Below are 21,072 nucleotides of genomic sequence, written 5' to 3'. Positions count from 1 at the left end.
ATTCATGATGGTTAAAAGTGTAATTCCTAATCACACTCTAAAAGCTGACACATTTGGCAGCAGTAAAAGCACTGGCTATTGACTCACATTACTATCATGATATTTGAATCACAGGGTTGGGTATGAAAGTAATTGTGAGCATCAAGTAAAACAATAGCATGTGATGGCCTCAGCCAGTTATGTGTGTATTTAAAGCCATTGATATTTTCACAAAGGGTCAAATTACTGTGTATAATATCATAATATATAATAGTAGTTATATATTATAAACTGTATATATATATATATATAAGCAGTCACTTGCAATGACAAACCCACAGACCCCGACTCTCCCTCAGCACTATGGAGCAATTTAGCATATTTTAGCTTCTTGTTTTGGTTTTCTAAAACTTCACTTTCTGTTGTCTGCATTGATGGTTATTGTTAAAATTACATACAGCATTGATTGATACACTTATATTTTCTCCCTGTGGTATCATTATTGATTTTGATCTTAATCAATATTGCTGTTGTAGTACATCTATCAGTGTAGCCTGCTGTATTCTGAGTACACGTATTATTAGTATTGATTATTGCTGATGTAATTTCAGCTAGCTATATGACATGCCTAAAGTAGTTTCTGTATGTACTGATTGCATATTGGTATTTTCCTATGAACAGTATATTGATATGTCCAAGCTGTTGCCCATAAATGATTCAGTCTGAGTTATGTAGTAATAATGGATGTTATTAATGATTTTAATGCAATGTGGTCTGAGACATCATTTGGAGACTATATTGGCTCTCAGTTTAACCCATCTCTATCAATGATGGCATCAATACTGGAAACACTTCTCAGTAACAATAAAAAAAAATGGAAAAAGGTTCAATAATAACAAAGTCCAGGGGAACACTTTATAATACAACCTCAGATTTACAGTATGATTTTGTTGGATGAATCAGGTACCAATAAAATACATACCACTTAAATGTGGGTTGTTTTAGAAATTTCTTCCCCACCTGATAATTTTTTTGTTTGTAAAAAAAAATATATATATACCCACAACCAAGTGAAAATGGATCGGTAGATTTGGTCTTGGTCAAGTAACAAGCTGTGCAAAATTTCACTATATCTGACAACTACATCTGAACCACAAAAATGCTTAAACATTGCTACAGTAACAGGGTTCAATCTCTAGCATTAAGGCTTGTATAAATGCCTAGATGGCCAGGCACCAAGCTCTTCACAGGGAGAGACCAGTGCAGGTACAATGTTAAGCATAATTCAAAGCTATTATACTTTTAGATCTAAATCATTTTCATGTGTGGGGGACTAAAATTTTGAATTAGATCCTGATGATGATGAAATTGCAAGATGCGCAAATGTAGACTGCATTAGGTTTAGCTAGGTGTGTGTATATTGGACCATAAAATGCACTAAACCACGAGCACCTATAAAATTGTGTCTATGTATTTTGTAGGATTATAATGCAAGCTGAGTTTCCAGCATGTCTGCTCTGCCATGACAGAGTGGTGTAGTCACTGACCTCTCCAAAGTGTCACAATATGAAAAGAGAAATAGATGTGAGTAAACAATATTTCACAGAAAAACCTTTTCTTATTCAATATCTTCCAGAAAGAAACATTGACACTTAACACATAAGCAAAAACTTAACTTCTTCACTCTGCTGGTTATTCTGAAAGTCCATTATTACAAACACAGGATGTGTGGAAATTAATGTAAACCCCACAGTGTAAGATTACAGAATTAATAAAGAATAGACGATGGTATGCCTCTTCCATGGAAATGAAAAAAAATAATGTAATATATAATTAAAGAATTTCTGATTTGATAGGATTGAAAATTTGTGTTTGATGGTTTGTCTCTGGGTCAAAGATTCAGGTGTGTTTGTTCCTACGCTAATGTAAGATTGAACAATATCTAATTGAAAATGAAAAATGCCCTGCATCATTACCAGAATTAATAGAATTCTTTCATGTGGTACAACTTTTGTAATTTTTAGAGAGAGGTTTTAAAAAAAAAAATTCTAAGGAAGGATAGGACGTAAGGGGTTTAAAAATCTCTTCCTTTGGCACCGGGTTCTTGAGCTTCTCCTAACCCGGGGCGATGGAAACACCAGAGTGATGCCTGGCCCTTCTCCTGGGCTCTGAGAGGAAAATCCTGTTTAACGTCTCCACAATAACATTCCCTGGGGTTATTTATTCAGGAATGTTAATGTGCTTAGAATCTACTGGCCCCTGTGGCCTCTGACACAGGCTCCTCTGGGCTTTCCTATCAAGCATTCGATCAGGCACAGCACAAGCTCTTTGGTGCCGCTGCCATCTGTTTAAACAACAAAGATTGATGCAGCAGGAATCTATTGATGACCCTGCAGTGAGACAGCATGGGCTATCTGTGTGTATGTAAAGGCCTGCCTTCGTGCATTCACACAGTGTGATCTCTGTTTATGTTTTGCCTCAGTTTGACATTATAATATTCTCTTTGGAAATTGATGGGATTAAATGTTAGTAAGTCTCCTCAGTTGAAGTTCATGGATTCTTAGCATGCCTCTCATGCACTGTAAATACTGCATTTATGTGTTTTCTCAGCTCCAGGATCTGTGTTTTATGTCATGGTTTTAATAAACACAACACAATTACAGGATGTAAATGGGCCTCTCCATACATATGAGATCCATTACTTTTCCACACTCATTTAATCTCACTGTAGGTTCCTAATAGGAAACAGATGCACACAGCAGCATAATCACCTAACTAAAAATCCATCTGCAGTTGTAGTTACTGACTATTTCTCTTTTAATCTAGTGCCTTTTTTTTTTTACACAATTCTTACATATGTCAATTAGATCCTTGAAGGTAACGTTTTACATTTTAGGAAATATTCTAATTTACTTTCTTGTTGAGAGTTAGATGACAGTATTGATAACATGTATGTTTGTGATAAATATAAAGCTACAGTAGCAGCTGGCTAACTTAGCAAAGCAGAGCAAAATCTGCCTGCCAGCACCTCTAAGCTCACTAATTAAGACATTATATTTAGTTTGTTTCTCTGCACAGAAACAACCCTTGTTCAGGATCAAGATGCTTGAGTCTCCGCTGGCTGCCAGGCACCTGGTCCAGACTAGTTGTTTTATACTTTTTACTACTTTTAATTTTTGTATTTGTACAGATTAAACAAACAAGATGCTCAACAGCAGATTTTTTTTTACCGTTGGATCAACCCACTCAAACTGTTTCCCTGTGTTTTTAGACTTTGTGCTAAGCTAAGTTGGCCAGCTAATTGAGGTCGCACTAGCATACAGACATGAGAGTGGTATCATTCTTCTCGTCGAAATCTCAGCAAGTTAATAACAATCATTTCGCAAAATGTGGAACTTTTCCCTTAAAGTCATCTGTGAAGGCAGAGCAACTCTTTTTACGTGGGGAAATGAAATGTGTTCTCAAATTGCACATTTGACATGTGAAGATTGCCACTCTTGAGAGCTTATTTTTCTTGGGAAACTTGTATGAACCTTTGAGTGTTTTCTGGCCTGATTGTGCTGTAAAAAATCCAGGTGTCCCCACCCTCCCTGACGGGCTTTGTGTGCATGTGAGGACGTTCCACGGGCCATGTGAACCTGGAGGATTTCCTGGCCCAGAAACCCTCATTTGTAATGCTGTTTTTCTGACCCTTGACTCAGCGCATTCAAACATGCACGCCACACTCCAGCCTTATTCACAGGGGAATCAGGCTACGCCATGAGGTTAAAATATCCACTCCTCTTTTCTGATTATTCAAGACTTCAGGATGGATGCAGTCCACATCAGTGGATGTGGTTTCATGTCCATCTCTCTGCTCTTCACATGTGTCAGGTGGTTTGGCAGAACTTGAGGGCAGCTCCTCTAATAAACCCCACATCCTCTTTATGAATCATGGTAAATCACATTTAATTGCACTGACAGACGCAGTAAAATCTTATCTGCTCATAATGCTGGCCTTTCAATGGCATCCACATTTTGACCATTTTTTAATGTTTGTGTAAGTTTATGATTTCCCTAAAAGTGGAAGTCAGAGGCCCTGACTCGTAAAAAACATAATTCTTTCTGTGTGAAACATTTTTATGATTACCCTCAACCTCATGTAACGCTGACCCCAGGGTCAGAGCTGCCCTGAAAACACTTGCCTCAATGTGGGTAATATTTTACAGCTCCCCCTGGGATTGCAGTTTTTTTAATACACTTTTCATTTCAGCTTCTTGCTCGCTTTTTCATTCCAAGAAATCACAAAAATGCAGCGTCAAGTATGACAAATTTGCTCTCAGTATTACGTCTCTCTCAGATGAAATCATGGAACGTGTTCGCAGCAGGTGAGCATATTTGTCAAGAAATTTGGACAATTAATGGCCAAGGTTCTCCTATAAAATTACAGAAAACAGATTCTTTATGATTCTTAAATAGATGAGATGACCTCAGAGTATTGACTTAGGCTCAGTTTTCAGGGTTTCTGTGAGTTTCAGAGCCTCGTTGGTGAAACTCGATCTATCCTCCTAAGAAAATAGATTTAATGAATGAAATCCCAGAGGTGCAGAAATCAGGCCTGATTGCTCAAAGCCTGAGAATGTCATCAACTGTGCGAGTGCTCAGAAATGTTGAATGTCTGCTGCCATCTAAAGGGCATTTTAGAGAAAACCAGTCATTTGAATAACAACAAACAAACACCATTAACCACATCACGTCAAATGAGCCAGTAAGTTATGACCAACAGTCAGAGAGTGTGTCAGACGGAGCAGATGTCCTTCAATAGTCGGCGAGTGTGGAGGGAATATTAATGTCTCCTATTATGTTCCTTGCAATTAGAGCTTTACTGGTTGTTGTAAAAATCCAGCAACTGTTTATGTGTATGAACATTTGTATTTAATCGCTCCAAAGTCAACCGTGTGTTTGCCTTGGTTTTGCTGTATTTAAGTTTAGCCAGTGGTGCCCTTTATTTTCTGATCAAACACAGTATAAACCCTGTCAAATACAACAGCTTCTAGCAGACTGTTGACATATTACAGCTCAAAATATGACAAACAAATGATACTTGCAATTATTAATGATGCTGTAAATGCAATACAAATGTGCAGTTTGACAAACACGTTTAAAGTGACTCCTCTGTACTTGTTTCAGCTCATATCTGAGCTCCAAATATTAATTTTTTAATGTAAAATAGGTTTAAAAATCAAAACTTTTAAGCCAACATAGATAAAAAGTCCAAATTTTGTACTGCTGAGGATGACCATATAGTATGGTCAAAAGGTCTTCTTCTTGTCTGTAAAACACATGTTTTTTTTTCTTTCTAGCTCCCAGTTTGTTCAGAGATACAGTTTGCATGAGGACAATAATCCAAACCGCAATTAAATAGATTTTTTTTTAAATGCACAAATAAAAGCCTTTTTTCAAGCAAAGATTGATGTTGCAACAAAATCCTACCTCATATTTGTTCCCTCTCTACCTGGGAACTGTGCAGTATTACCACAGCGTTGCACTGGGGGCAGGGGATTCTGTTGCCCTGTTGGGATTTAACAGTGTAGGTGATTGAGTTTTATGAGCCTCTAAACTGTGGAGTAACGCGCAGAGGGAGGTAAGACTTTAGGCTGGTAAAATGTTCATCTTTTAAATCACATGTGTGAGATCATGATTCAGTCTTTAAACCAGTGCAGCTGCAAGACTGATGACTCATTTTACTGCAAACCAAACTTACCCACAGGTACAAATAAAGTAACCTAACCTCTAAAATGCAACCCGAGAGCTTCTTTGGAAATGACATATTTGTATTTATCGTCTTTTTTGTCTTAATTAGTCTCTGCAAATATGTATTAGTTGCTATGGTTAACACTGTTTTTACAAACTTGATCTACAATGTGCTGAGGAGCATCTCTAGTAGTTTTTAACACAGATGTTTCAAACCATGTAAAGGTTTTCTAACTGCCATTCTCCCAGTCACCACTGCATTATGTTAGTGTGATACACATATACACTGTTAATGACATGTTGATTACATAATTACATGTGTTAATTATATGCTGTATAGAACAGTTAGACAGTGTTGCAGCACACTGACTCTCCGTGGTGGATGCAGCAGTGTTTGTCTCCCTCTACAGGAACCAATGGTAAAAACCCTCCTGAAGGTTTCTGCAGTGGAGCAGCCTCCACCCACTGTCTCAGAACTTTTCTGTAAGTCAGTGAAAGTGTGTGTGAAAGTGACGTTAGGATGCTCTAACGTCACTTTCACACATGCATTCTGCAGGTTGCTTCACCTTTTCTGCGCCTGCTGCTGCTTCATCAGTGTTTGTCTGCACCTCAAACAATGCTCTTCATGCACAAAAGCTGCCCTTAACCTCTATCACGAGGAAGCAGGAAGCTCCCACAACTGTTGCCCTGATTTTGAAAGGCATTGATATGGGACAAGATGACAGGCGAATAAAAATAAATCATCTATGTGAGTGGGTGGCAGATGTCGGCTGCTTATTTGGCCCGTGTCGGTGTCTAAAAGTGGACTCAGTGCAACAGAGCAGACCTCTTTCCCTCCACCCGGTCTCTCTGGAAAGTCTTGAGCACGTCCATGCCGCACACTACAAAGGTAATACAGTATATCTTATCATAAATAGAAGAATGTCTCACATAGCTTACATATTTGTGCAAGGCAGAGAAAGTGGTTTACCAATATTTTGAACACAGCTTTTTCTTTTCATGCGTTGTGGTAGCAGCAACTGTCAAAACATCCTGTTAAATCACAGACACCTATCAGCTGTGCTTCTTACTTTATTTTAATGAATTTATCAGGAATTTCAACTTTTCAGGGATCAGGGTTAGTTTTTGTTTATGTCCTCCACAAGCAGCTAAACATTATGTGGACATGTTGCTATGAATACATTTGAAATAGGAGCTGATCCCAGAATAGGTTAAGATTTTAAGGCCTACTAACACAGTTAAAGGCTGTGCATATCCCATAGCCTGCATGACATTGCACCTATATAACTAACTTTAGCCACATTTTGATGTAATATTTTTTGATAGGTCACATGATCAAAATATAAGTCATAAACAGGTCTTGAATAAGTGTTGAGTTTGAGCTTGTTTGCTTTTGATGTGGTGCAATCACGGTTTAATTTGTTGGACTAATGGTTAGACCAGCAAACGCCGTGTTGATTAGACTCTAATCAAAGTAATAAAGCCAGTCAGTCATCATTTCACTGGTTTGGAAAATGTGATGCGCTGGTCCCATCAGCAGCAGCTCGGTGCGCACAGGTGTCACGGCAGCCTCTCCATGTGACTCCGTGTGGAATGAAACGCAAACTCCCACCCATTGTTACACACAAAGAGCATTTCCACTTTCCAGCATCATGTTCTGGGCCACATACCAGCAACAGCGCTGTGGTGTGAATGGTGACAGCCGTCAGCAGGACTGACGATTCGTTCGTTCACACTTCCAGCGTTTTCACTGCTCGTTCTGCGCTTCTGTGGCGAAGTTGTGGAGTTTATTGTGGAGTGTTCAGGAATATAACCTGTGTTGTGAGTCGATGAGAGCCTGTATGTGTGTGTCTGAGAGAGAGAGAGAGAGAGAGAGAGAGAGAGAGAGAGAGAGAGAGAGAGAACCTAATTTCTCACAGTGGAAGTTGGAAAGGTGAAGTGACTTTACGCACAAACTCTTCTCCAGCCAAAGATCGGGGACACTTGGAGGTAAGGGACTGTGCAGAGGGGCGATGGCAGAGGAAAGCCTCGGTGACTCGTTCCCGGAGCTGAGAGAGGTGGAAAATAAGATCGGGAGGAAAACGCCGGAGAGTCTTCTGATCTGGATGAGGGATGCTGCGGACTGCGGAGACGGCTGGAGGTCTGATGTGGTGGACAGCGGAGACCACAGCTCTGCCCTCGGCGGTGGCTTCTCTGACAAAATCAGCAGCTTAAAACAAGAGATGGTAAAGATTTCTATTTCAGCCATTAATTTCTCCTGTAATAAATACTGAATCTTTAGACATGCTTTTAAGTGGGCAAAACAGTTTCCCCTCTGTTTTGTAGTGACTCAGCATGAGTTTGAACTGTGTGTGGTGCGCCTGCATGAACCTGTGCGTCTGTCCTCAGTTTGGAACTTGTTTCAGCAATCTCTGCTGCGTTTACCGAGAAACAGCAAAAAGTGTGTGTGTGTGTGTGTGTGTGTGTGTGTGTGTGTGTGTGTGTGTGCCACTTCACCTGTTCATCTTTATTCCTGCTGACAGGCACTGTCACCTGCCCCTCCACCACACCTCTCACCACTCATTCACCTCCATTCATTCTGCACATTCTGACTGGATTCCTCTGCTCATTCTCCACCACCTTTGCTCCTCCTCCCTCATTCCTCTCACCTCTTTCTTTCATGCATTGTAGTCAAATGAGCACACAAGCAGGGGCCTCACTGGTGGGGAGATAGAGTGTGCTCTTTTAGGGGGACCCCAAAGCCAAAAGGGCCCCCAGTGGGAGGGTTAGGTGCTACAGTAAAAGCTCAAACTTGCATCTTAATTCAGGCCTAAAAATGAATACCATGCACACACACCTCAGTCAGCTCCCCTGTTCCTGCATGCATCACGGTTAATTCTCCATGTCACCCATGCAGAGGTGGCTGCGTTCTGCAGATGTAAGGATTCTGCGCCAGCTGGTGGCTGTGCACGAGGGTATCGAGGCCATGCGCTGGCTGATGGAGGAGCGGGGAGCCTTAGTCAGTCGAGGCAGCAGCTTGACAGGCAGCCTGAGCAGCCTGGTCACTGTGGAGGAGCACGGGGCCTCAGGGAGCCCCTGCAGGTAAGAGATTAGTCAGTCAGGTGTGCAAGAGCCTGTTCTCATAGAGAAGCTGTACCTGTGTCAGATATATCTACGTAAAATTGTATTATACAAAATAGTACTATATATGTGTAGCTAAGAGACACATAAACATCAAATGCATTGCAAACTGAACAATGTATGACTATACATTTTCAGGATCTAAAAAATGTGTACTTTTCCCAGAATATCATACAAACATGTGTCAGAAAACATAGACCAGCAGTCCAGTAAAACTCTTGAACGTGAGCTGAGAATTTCCTTACATCTTTTTAAATGTCCACAAAGTAAATGATTCCAGATTTTAGGGGAAGTTTTCCTGTCACATGTCACAAAGAAAGCTTATGCCTCTATCTATCAATTTACCCACATGAAGTACAGTTGTGTGCACTGAACACAATTAGCTGATGCTGCATCCTCTCAAACTTGAAACCAAAATACTGAGTTTCCATAATAGTAAATTAGTGAATTTACTTCACTGCTAAATTTTGTGTTAACCTGTGATTATGAATCTAAAGCAAAAACCCAGAAAAGCTTTTAGCTGAATCAAGTTGGATGTACCTTTAAAGCATCTTTTGGTTTTAGGGCTTTTACTGTGCTCCACATGTGGCTCAATATTTCTAGTGTTGCTCCCACAGGGGAAGCCCGAGTCCAACCTGCCCTCACGCTGATGATGGTGATTCAGACCACAAGAGCTACTTTGACATGCTGAGCCCAGAGTCTAATGAAGCGAGACCTCCCAGTCCTTCCAACGGCGACTCTGAAGTCAGTGGTTCCACACATGGCATCCATGGCCTGGCATCGTCTGCTCCTGCCAGTGGTTTGGTTAGTGCCAGTTTACAAAAGTCACAACCGCAAGACTTGGACGCAGGTCCATTAGAAGACATGAAAGCTGGTACCATCAGAAGAGCCCTGCTCAGATCTAACAGGCCAAGAAATAAAGTGGATACTGGTTGTTCTACCCTCACTCGAGAGTCGGGGGGGACAAAGACAGAGAACCATCTACCTCAGGAGAGTTTCGAAGCCTCGCAGAACAAGATGACGGAAGAGGAAGACAGTGCACCTGATAGTGAGAAGTTTTTGCTGGGGTACGATGCTCAGTGGTGCTGGGTGGAGTCGCAGGATGATGTGACATTTTTATGATCTTCTGTAAGCACAAGTGAAGCTGCTACACCTCAACAGTTACTGTAACTGACAGTGATGCAGTGGGATTTAAAATGCACTTTGATACTCAGTGTGTCTCATTAGAATGAGAAAGATGCTTAAAGACGTATTTGTCACTATTAGACTACTTACACTGTCAGTGATTTTGTTTACACTGTTTAAATGTATTTTTCATTATCAATGTGTATTTTATGAGTTTAAAACCACCAAAAATCACAAAATATTATTTTAAAGAAATTATAGAAACCTCCATTCTTGGCTGAAAAATGTTCTAGACACTGGGAATTTGGTCTTTAGTTAGAAAGACACAGGACATTGATTAGTAACTTCTTCCTTTTCTTGTATGAAAAATGCATTTATTGATCAGGCAAATACAGTAGTTAATTATTTCATATGCTTATTTTCTCATATATTGTTCAGTCTTGTTGAAATCTTTCACGTTTGATTTCATATGGTTACTATGACACAACAAGATATAGCGAGGATTTAAGATGATGCTTTTGTGCTGCCTCAGTTGTAATGCGATTAAGAGCTTAATATATCTTTTGGTAATAAACAAGGCAAAAAAAAAAGTCGTTATTGATGTTCTTGCTTATTTTCGACCCAAACAGCGGAAAAGTGTAAGTGAATGTGCATTGTTCATGGCTTAATATATGTTCTACCTAATTCACTTTTGTGTATTACGTTTTGAGTTATTCAAACGACGCTGATGTTTAAGACACAGTAAGAAAACACAGTGACAAATTACTTGAAATGCCAAGCGGTCACTGTGCAGGTCGTTCATGTGTACAATGTTAATATTTCCGACAGCCCGCAAAGGTAGCACCGACGTCTTTCCTTGCGTCATGTGTTCCTCATCTGAATCAGGAAGTGTTGTGCTTGTTAAATGATTAGTGGCAGGTTAGTGTGACATTACAGGCGGATAAAGGACGATGTAATGGTTGAAACAGTCGGAAAGGAAACATGGAGGTTTGTTTTCTACGCGGTCTCCTGCTCGTCGCCCTGACGGCTGTGGCACTCGGAGACGGTAAGAAAGAGCGGAGTCAGAGGGAGCAGGTGTTAGCATGTTTGCTAACTCTGACGGCCTGCTTGTTTTTATGATGGCACAGACATTTTGCGCAAGCTGCCCACTGTAACATGGTTTCACTACGTTAACACTCATATTGTTGGACATTGTTAGAGAGATATTTTTGTGAGCCGTACGTTGACAGCTTGGCAAGAAGGTGACACCATGAATCTTTGCAGTATTTCTGTCACCCATGCTGCTAATTGGTCAGTCCTCTCAGAGTTACCTGTTTTTGCTTTACATTCAATAAAGTTAATAAAAGTTTGACCTTGTAACCGTTTCATAGTGTAACAGCATTTCTGTGCTCCTCTTTGGTACTGAGTGTCTAACTTTGTTGGCAATGTTGTGGTCCTTTCTTCCTCTGCATGGTTGTATTTATTCAGCAATGTGTAATTTATTTTTTTAAAGAATGTTTTCATTTGCTTTAAATTAATCAGCAACTATTTTGAAAGTCAAACAATAGTTTTAGTCATTTTTTAAGCAAATATGCTGAACATTTGCTGTTTCAAGCTTCTCAAATATGAGGATCTGATGCTTTTCTTTGTCACACACAACAATAAGCTGGATGTTTTTGGTTTTGTGGCCAGACAAAAAAAGACATTCAAAGTCGTCAACTTGGTCTACGGGAAGTTATAACTGGCATCATAATCAACAGATTAATCCATATTAAAAATAATAGTGATTTCTTCCTGTTAAATAAATCTAGATGCAAACTACATTGTTAAAGAGACATAAATTATTTATATGAGTTTAACTTGATTTCAAGGAACTGAAATAAGTTCATTTTCATGTGATTTAAATTGCAATATGTGCATCGTCATGCAGTGAAAACATTTTGCTCTACAGATGGACAGGTGACGTTTGTATCAGAGCTCTCATCCAAACCAGCTCAGAAGTTGTCAAAGTATGGCTGGTACGGCAACGTGAGGCTGCAGAGGTTTCATATACCAGAGGAAACGGCCATCGCTCGCTGGCTTTTCTCCGTCACCAAGGGCCACAGCTTCCATTGTGGACAGCACAACGTCACCATGTAAGAGACTGAGTTATCAAAGAGAAATCCACCATCTGCCTCTGCTTTTTTAAAAAAAATTTTAGTCTCTTCTGCTCTGATGATTCACATTCTCTGCTTAGTGAAATCAGACGTTCTTGTCTTTCTCTTCACGACCTCTTGTGACTCTTCAAAATGTTTGTCTTCTCTCTCTTTTGTAGCCATATTCGATGGGGTGCTCCTCCAGTTATAAACCCGATAGATTTGGTATTTCCTAATGCAACACTATGGGTCCCCAGTCTGTCTCTGACCCTACCAGTAACATCACACAGCTCCACAACCTTTAACCTCTCCAACCCTGCTCCTGGCACTTGGTACATTGCTGCCCACCTGCCTGAAGATGATGGGCGCATAGAGCAGAAGGTTTGTATAGAGCCATCTGCAGTTGATGCTTGATTTTCTTTGACTGTTTTCCTGGTCACACTGAAGACCATTTGAAGAAAGATTCAACAAGTTATTTTGTTTTTTTTGTGATCATCAGATTCTTACTTAACTTTGTTTGCATGTGTGTCCATTTTTTTTATTTAAAATTGATTTTTATTCAGCATTGAAAGGCCCAGATGAGGTGTCAGTATTCTAAGTATGCTTTACTTGTAAATTTCCCTTTTTACCACAACCTGTTCTACCGGAGCAGGATTGTTTCCTATGTAAGGTAGCTAAACCACATTCTTCTGTTTCTCTTGGCCTCTGTTCATGTAGCAGACGTGCAGCTGGTTGTCTTATTTACCAATGGCTCGCCATGAAAGAAACTTCTATTTGCATTTTATCTTAAATGTCTTTACAGTTTTTGTGTGTGCATTAGTTTTGTATTGTTTTGCTATTTATCGTATGACTTATTATTCTTATTAGTTTGTCATTCACTCGTAGAACACTGCACTAATATGTCTGACTAATGATTGAAGAGAGGTTTGCAGCAGTATATGTATATATACTCAGTTTTTATGTCTCTGTTTGTCTGTCAGGGTTTTCCGTCCTGCTCCTATTTCTTCCAGCCTCAGCTGTCAATCAGGAGAGCGGTGGACACACCCATTTTACAGCACGGCACAGTCCTCCAACAGACCACCGCCCCTGATAGACCTGCACGCCTTAAGTAAGAAGTGTTTGTGCGTGCATGTGTACATATTCTATTTTCCTGTGGTTCCACTGTTTGTATGATTGTATATTTTTCTGTCATTTTAAATACAGTAGGTGCAGCTAATGAATTTGTGCCTGTCTTAGGTTGTATGTTCCAGCGTTTGCCTCTTCTCTCTCCGTCTCTGTGGCTGACTGCTCATCAGGGGAGGGAGCAGACAGTGGAAACTGTTCACTGGTCCTCAAGCTTGGCTCCTCCTCTCTGCAGCAAGGCCCAGTAACAGTGAACTGCTCAGGGAATGGCTGTTCTGCAGCGCTCTCTAGCCCACCTTGGGACACCTGGTTAAGAGTTGTTGTTGAGAGCAGCCAAGACAACCGTACTGTAACCTTTAGCATCGTCTCAAACTACACAGGTGACCATAGAAACGCACATCTCAAACTTAAACGTCACATATTATAAATCTGCTTGAATGTATTTTCTCTGTTCTCCATTTGTGTGTGTTTACTCTAGTGGGGTGTAAGCCACAAAGTGTTGGCCTTAAAGCAGATGATGACATCAACAAGCTCCGTGGCAACAGCAGCCATACTAACTCAACATCAGCAGGCAACAGCTCACTGAGCACAGACGCAGTTGCCTTGAACAATGAGTCAGCATCACTGCTAACACCGTTGTTGGCGTCGGCGTGTGTGTGGAGCGTCCCTGTGCTCTACGAGGAGGTGGATGTTCTGTCTCTGCGATTCACCCCCGTGAACGGACCCAACGTCAGCGTTACCAATACAAACCCCACGCTGCTCACCTACCCCCTGCACACACAGGCCACCGGTGGTACACTCAACCTGCAGCTCACACTCAACACCGTGAGTACCGTGGAACCACTACACACACACACACACACACACACACACACAATTCTCATTCAGCTTCTTTGATTTGATAGCAATGTTTATTTTTGTGCTGTTTGACTGTGTGTGCTTTGTGGGTGTGTGTGTAGACCAATGTAAACCTGGGGAACAGCAGCAGCGTGGTGGCCTGTCTCTCTCAATGGGCTCCAGTCCTCGAGCTCAACCACTCTCAGCCCTGTCGCACAGGTAGCACAGATAACGTGAATGATTGATTCATGTCACACTTAGAGCTGTTTAACACCTGGAGAAAACTGCTGAAGCTTCAATAATCAGACAACGTTATGATGATGTCTGCAGGTTTGTTTGGAGGATATGGTCTTCACGTGAATGCAAGTGTTCCTAAAGCTGTGGTCAGGCTGCCGTTCCCTCAGTCAACAACATGGTACCTCACCCTGCAGCTCACATGCAACAGGTAACTGACTCACACGCATTTGTGTATTTCTGAGTATTTTCTCCACCTCTGACACTTTGTTGCTGTGTGTCCACCATCGGATTAGAGTTAGCAATACTCTCCACAGGCATTACATGTTTTTCAGTACACAGCCTAAACCAGTGAAGACATAAGTGAAGACCTTTGTTGGTGTTAAAATTCTGTACATTTTACACCTTGTATATTGTTTTCAACATTTCAGTATTCCTTTATCCTTGTCCAGTTTAATTGTGCTTGAACATGAACATTTTTCACATTTTCACATTAGATTCACACTATATTAGAATATATATGTATAATGTTACAGTTTGTGATGCACACAGTGTACACTACAGTGTTCCTACAGCATTTTTCATGTTCACAGATCTATAGTTTAAGAGCCAATCTATATCTTTTTACCAGTAAATTTGAGTTAGTCTTTGAGTCAAAAGACCTGTCTGCTTATCTGGGTCTGATCGCACTCCATTGGGTTTGATGAGAGATTGCCGTCTTGTTTATTGTTTTGTGTGTTTCAAATGTAAATGTCTTTGTTTCTTGCAGCAGTGACTGTGGCAACACATCAGTGGTGTCTGTGGTCCCAGAGGTGTTTGTCAGTGCCTGTGTAGAGGACTGTGGGACATATGGTGAATGTAGACTACTGAGGTCCTACAGCTACCTGTACAGCGCCTGTGTCTGCAAGGCTGGTATGACACACACACACACACACACACACACACACACAGTGAAGCCAAATGAATGCATGACAGAAATAATAAATCAACATTAACTTAGGTAATGTATGTCTGTGTGTGTGTCTGTGCCTCTGTGTGTAGGCTGGAATGGCTGGGGCTGCACTGACGATTCTACAGCTCAGTCGTACCGTCACCAGTTGACGGCAACTCTGTTGCTCACTATCAGCAACCTGTTCTTCCTGCCTGCTATTGTGGTGGCCATCAAACGCTGCTACATCACTGAGGCGTCTGTCTACCTCTTCACAATGTTCTTCTCCACGGTAACACACACTTTCATGTGGGAGCACTTTTTGCATTTAGCGTTTCTGACAAACATCTCCCTCCAGTTATTAGTGTATTTTTCATCAGAATCAGAATCAGAATCAGTTTTATTGCCAAGTATGTTTTCACATACAAGGAATTTTTTCTGGTGATTGGTGCAATTGATCAGCAACAGTGGGGCTCTCTAGCCTTGTTGATGAGGCTAATAGCAGATGGGAAGAAGCTATTTTTGTGGCGAGAGGTTTTGGTCCTGAAGGACCGCAGCCTCCTGCCAGAGGGGAGTGTCACAAAGAGTTTGTGTCCAGGGTGGGAGGAGTCAGCTACAATCTTCCCTGCAAGATCATCTTGTTGATCTTGAGAGCTTGAATGTTGTGTAAGGGGGAAGTTTCTGTAAATCAAAGCTAGGATCTGCTCTGAGTTTACACTGTTTAAACACTTAGGAGCTAAAGCTTATCAAGTGTTTGTGTGGATCATCACACTTTCACCGAGCCAGGTGACCTCAGGTGACACCGGTCCAACTTAACACACTAGCATAATAATGTCCATCCTCTGCCATGTGATCAGATCATGATAAAAACAATAATGATAATGAACTAAAAGAACTGCAAAACAATAATTTATCATGTCTATCAATGTGTTTTTAAGAAAAAGAGGATGCAGTCAACTGTCTAATTTCATCAACAGTGGCAAGAAAAATTAAGTGAACCCTTTGGAATTTATTTCTGCATTTATGAATAAATCTATCTTCAAATATGATCAGATCTTCATCGAAGTTACAATAATGGACAAACTCAATCTGATTTAACTAATAATACACACGTTATTGTGTTGTTCTTGTCCATATTGAAAACATCATTGGAAAGAGTATGTCTATGTGAACTCCTCAGCTCATGGCGTTTACAAAAGCTAACTGGAGTCAGGAGTTTATCAAAGCTGGAGTTGTGTAGAGGTCACTACCCACTAACATGAAAACATCATCCCAAAGGTGAAGTACGGTGGAAGGAGCATCATGATTGGGGGACTTTGCTGCTTCTGGGCCTGGACAGCTCATCATCATTAAGAGGAAAATGAATTCCCCACATTTATCAAGTCTCTTACAGGATGATGTCAGGGTGGCTCCACCTGCTGAAGCTCAGAAGAAGCTGGGTGATGCAGCATTGACAATGACCCTAAACATCAAAGTAAATCTACTACAGAATGACTTCAAACAAGGAAAATCCACCTTTTAGAGTCAGAGCCCAGACCTTAACCCAGTAGAGTTGCTGTAGAATGACCTGAGGAGAGCCGCTCACACCAGACATATTAAGACTCTGTCTCAGCTGAAGCAGCTCTGTAGCAAGAAATTCCTCCTGAACAGCAGCTACTGGAAGAGCCTGTCGGAGGTTACTGCTGCCAAAGGAGGTTTGACCAGTTATTAAATCCAAGTGTTCACCTACGTCTTCTTCTGGCAGCATTGCGAATGTTTATATGGGTGTGTTCAACAAAGACTCGAAAGATTCTAATTGTTTTATGTGTTATTATCTTAAACACCTCGTGCTTGTTTGTAATTGTGACTTTATGAAGATCAGATCACATTTTAGAACCAATTAATGCCAAAAACCAGGTCATTCCAAAGAGTTCACTGACCTTTTTTGCCACTGTTTTTCAGAACACTACAGACTTACATTTTTACAACCTCGTGTGCTTTTGGCTAGTGACTAGTATGCTACTATGTATTGCTATTAAAAGAGTTGTCAGTTATGGGCTTTGATGTTCAATATCTTAAATTAAAAATGTAGATTCATACACATCAAATTGCTCACAAGTTTTCAAGCATTTACTCTCCACGATGAATGTTCATGTCTGTAATGAGCAGATTTTGAGAAAAACACCCGCGTTTTACAATTGCATAACAATTTACAATTGGTCACTATGAAAATATCTGGTGTGATATGTAACTTTGGGGAAGTACAGAGAGTGAGAGGTATTTACTACTTTTATGTTTTTTTTTCCTTTGTATTCCTAGTTCTACCATGCATGTGACCAGCCGGGTATAGCCGTACTGTGTATAATGGACTACGATGCCCTACAATACTGTGACTTCCTGGGCTCTGTCTGTTCCATCTGGGTCACCATCCTGTGCATGGCTCGCATCAGAGACACATTCAAATATGTACGACACTGACTGTTGCCAATTTTTCCTTAATTCTATTATCACACTACTAATACACACTATTAATTATTATGATTAATATGATACTTAAAGAGCTACAATTACTTTGATGTCGTGTTTGTCTTACTACTGTATGTGTGTATGTGTGTATGTGTGTATGTGTGTATGTGTGTATGTGTAGGCTCTGTTTATCCTTGGGGCTCTGCTGATTGCCATGTCAATGCAACTGGACCGCAAAGGACTGTGGAACCTGCTGGGCCCCATCCTCTGTGCGCTGCTGATCATGGTCACTGCTTGGGTAAGATACGACTGTACAACACTATGACAGAGAATCTGTTGCTGCTTTTAGTGCAGATAAATATTACATCCAGCCAGTCACACAGTACAGAAAAAAACATTGATGATAAAACTATCATCTTGCTTCGAGTTTTGCTAAATCTGGTTCTTTATGTTGACAGGTTTACCGAGGAGTGCGGCGGCGACATTGTTACCCGCCTTCTTGGCAACGCTGGGTCCTGTACCTGATCCCCGGGGCACTCTGCGCTCTGATCGGGGTATGCTTGTACATTTTTACTGAGACAGAGGACAACTACTACTACACGCACTCGCTGTGGCACATCCTGGTGGCCACCTGTGTGGTGTTCCTGCTGCCGCCAAAGGAGAAGGGCAGGGAGGCGTTGGGCTGGAGCAGGGGCTGGAAGTGGAGCTGGAGCTGGAGACCCCGGGTTTGTGGGTACACTCTCTGTGAGAGTGGCAAGGATGAACTCTACACTGTCACGTAGTGGGATAGGATATGGTGTAAACAAGCAAAGTGACTTGGTATTGTTAGACAACCGTATAAGCAACACACACACACACACACACACACACACACACACACACACACACACACACACACACACACACACACAAGGTGTTGACAAACTTTTACAATGTCTTTAAGACTCTGACTATTCTTAGTATTTCTTAATGTTTTGAATAACACATTTTAAAATCAAAGATAGACCTGTAATCTCAGAGGTCTGTGGTTTTCATATTTACATTCACTTCAAGTGTGAAACTGTTCTCATATCTGGATTAGAAAAGATCTCCAAAAGTTTGAAATGGAAAAACATCAATTTACAGACATCCTGAAACACACACACACACACACACACACACACACACACACACACACACACACACACACATACACTCTCCATTTAACCCAAATCAAATCAAACCTGCTGAAACCTCCAAGATGGTCCTTTGCACCAGCTTAGGTATCAACATCAAAACCTCCAGGTAGCAGACCACCTGACCTTTGACCTCATGACCAGTAGTTTGTACATATTGTGTATGTACATATGTTACTAGACTAGGAAATGAATGTTTGACATATTTATAAGGAATAGCACTTTGTGGACTATTTAAATCTTTTCTAATTAGTCTATCATTCACTTTGCTGATAAAATATACTATATTTATAGTTGATGTAAACGCTCCTCACTCTTGTATCCTCTGTAAGTCTTTTTAAAACACTTACACAAAACCATCTCAACTCCAGGTCCAGTTCCTAGCAATTACCAGAGCTTTCAAACCATATCATGTGGTCTTCATCCATTAGCATTTTAACATCTGACTAGTTTATTGCAAGACACTTAATAAAAATAATTAAAAATATGTAATAGGAACCATTTAAAACTAGTAAACTGCTCTTTTGCCAAAGTCTAATCACCCCATTATTATTGCCTTCCGATCATGTCACCATCAGCCACTCCTTTTCCTCCATGTTTCTTTGCATCAGATTCTCAGCCACTGCTCACCTGTTTGTGCATGTGTGCTCAGCGGCACATTTAGCTGCAGTGATTTGTGATAGAGGGTGGCTCCTCATTCCTGTAAACAAATCCTTGTCTTTTAAATACTGTTCATGGCAGGAGGTCATGTCCATGCACAGACTTAGATCCAGCTTGTTTTGAAACTTAATGACCCAGCGTCCTCTCTTGTCTTGTGTCTCTCTGCTGTGTTGTCACCCTGTCTGTTTATTCTGTCCCTCAGAAATCTTAATCTTACTTTTTACCAGCATTCATTCTGAAGCACTTTGATGTTTATAAAGCTAATACCACTATGTAATGTTCATAGCCCATATGTGTATGAATGGGCACTCGATGAATGTATATTCAGATTACTGTGTCCAGTGCCTCCTGTATGTACTGTATGAGAATGTGTGTGTTTCCTTTCTTGCATACTTTCCATACTTAATTTGATCTAAGACACAGATTATATTTTGTCTATTTTCACTGTGATGAATTTCTCCATTGTGATTTTGCACATGTTCAAATTGAACGTTTCAGTGTTTGACTGTCACATTTGTATAGCCTTCCTTTCATGGTTCAAACATTGTTTTTCTCATGTGTGTGAGGGTGAGATATTTTTTTATTTTGTTGTTATATTTAAGGGGTGTGTAAGGATGAAGAAATTTAATGCTTGATGTAAAACATGATTTTTCTTCCTTGTACTGGACAATTACTTTTCAGTCAGTTAAAAATCAAAACAGCATTTAGCTCACCAAAAATAAATCTTTTGTATAAAGAGAAATGTTTCATGATTTTTTTTGTTGCTTGAATCTCATACTGTTTCTCTTTCCTCAGACACAAACACTCTCATGCACTGAGAGTGGATTGAGTAATAAAGGGAAGCAGATTATCATAATCCTCAGAAATGTTGAAAGTGCTTGTGTTGAAATACACATTTGTGTGTGTGTGTGTGTGTGTGTGTGTCTATGTGTATGTATTTCCCAGTGTTCCCCTATATAGCTTACCTCCATTAGTAAATTTAATGGTCCTACAAAGCTGACAGACTAGTGCTACGGATCACATCATCATCAGGCCCAGCTGCCCAGTGTTGTGTTGGTTGGCATGTGAGTGGACTAAAAAGTGTGTTAGGTATTTAAAATCTTGTTTTTGTCTGTAATGGGTACACCGGCAATTTAATGTTGCATTCAAGACAGATTGAAAAATGAAACTGTCAAAGTGGCAGAGGCGAAGATGTGCTGATTCTAAGTCAAGCTTGAAAAACACTGGATCCTACACTTCCCATAATTCAACCCAGTAACATCTTTCATTAGATACTCTTTGTCTGCATCTTTAAAACTCCATACCAGCTTCTAATGCAGATCAAAAATTTCAAGTCGTAGTTTAACACTATGTTGTCATCAGTCCTACATAAGTGAAAATCATTTTTGTGGATCTTGACTTTATGTGCTGTATTTACAGCCATGGTTCCCAACCTGAGGCTTGAGAAGTAAGACCCACTCTTTGGCTGAATTGCTCACAACTCATGTTCACTCAGGTGTGATGAAACGTTGTAATTAGTTCATTTTTTTTAGGAACCACCAATTTACGTCAAATGTTAACACTTGTTATTTTGACCACAAGTAGCCACTAGAGGGAGCCA

At 40.5% G+C, this 21,072-nt stretch overlaps 2 protein-coding genes across 3 annotated transcripts; both read left to right on the top strand.

Moving 5' to 3' along the window:
• Positions 1–6,530: 6,530 nt before the first annotated feature.
• Positions 6,531–10,178, top strand: LOC139629270 (leucine rich adaptor protein 1-like). Of its 2 annotated transcripts, none has more exons than XM_071491803.1 (4): positions 6,531–6,601; positions 7,685–7,937; positions 8,609–8,793; positions 9,450–10,178. In XM_071491803.1, the coding sequence occupies exons 2-4, from the start codon at positions 7,725–7,727 to the stop codon at positions 9,952–9,954; spliced, it is 903 nt and encodes a 300-aa protein (XP_071347904.1). In that variant the 5' UTR covers positions 6,531–6,601; positions 7,685–7,724; the 3' UTR covers positions 9,955–10,178. The 2 variants fall into 2 exon arrangements, with proteins under 2 accessions (XP_071347904.1, XP_071347903.1); XM_071491802.1 differs by having other exon boundaries at positions 6,534–6,601; positions 7,679–7,937.
• Positions 10,179–10,815: 637 nt separating this feature from the next.
• Positions 10,816–20,214, top strand: pgap6 (post-glycosylphosphatidylinositol attachment to proteins 6). The gene is made up of 13 exons (XM_071491801.1): positions 10,816–11,002; positions 11,888–12,071; positions 12,251–12,452; positions 13,052–13,179; positions 13,308–13,573; positions 13,672–14,018; positions 14,153–14,249; positions 14,361–14,475; positions 15,034–15,176; positions 15,306–15,484; positions 17,491–17,637; positions 17,819–17,935; positions 18,096–20,214. The coding sequence occupies exons 1-13, from the start codon at positions 10,939–10,941 to the stop codon at positions 18,417–18,419; spliced, it is 2,313 nt and encodes a 770-aa protein (XP_071347902.1). The 5' UTR covers positions 10,816–10,938; the 3' UTR covers positions 18,420–20,214.
• Positions 20,215–21,072: the final 858 nt, after the last annotated feature.

This window comes from Trachinotus anak, unplaced genomic scaffold, assembly GCF_046630095.1.
Source record: "Trachinotus anak isolate AG129_WGS33_773 ecotype Australia unplaced genomic scaffold, CSIRO_AGI_Tana_v1 ptg000012l, whole genome shotgun sequence".
NCBI lineage: Eukaryota > Metazoa > Chordata > Actinopteri > Carangiformes > Carangidae > Trachinotus > Trachinotus anak.
Note: the sequence above shows the minus strand (reverse complement) of the source record. Positions and strands in the feature narration are given on the sequence as shown.

Excerpts from the sequence above, each read along its gene's own strand:
- LOC139629270 (XM_071491803.1), top strand. The coding sequence starts at position 7,725 with ATGGCAGAGGAAAGCCTCGGTGACTCGTTCCCGGAGCTGAGAGAGGTG. Across the intron at positions 7,938-8,608 it reads GCAGCTTAAAACAAGAGATG|AGGTGGCTGCGTTCTGCAGA; the intron begins GTAAAGATTTCT and ends TCACCCATGCAG. Across the intron at positions 8,794-9,449 it reads GCCTCAGGGAGCCCCTGCAG|GGGAAGCCCGAGTCCAACCT; the intron begins GTAAGAGATTAG and ends TTGCTCCCACAG.
- pgap6 (XM_071491801.1), top strand. The coding sequence starts at position 10,939 with ATGGAGGTTTGTTTTCTACGCGGTCTCCTGCTCGTCGCCCTGACGGCT. Across the intron at positions 12,072-12,250 it reads GGACAGCACAACGTCACCAT|CCATATTCGATGGGGTGCTC; the intron begins GTAAGAGACTGA and ends TCTCTTTTGTAG. Across the intron at positions 17,638-17,818 it reads TCAGAGACACATTCAAATAT|GCTCTGTTTATCCTTGGGGC; the intron begins GTACGACACTGA and ends GTGTATGTGTAG.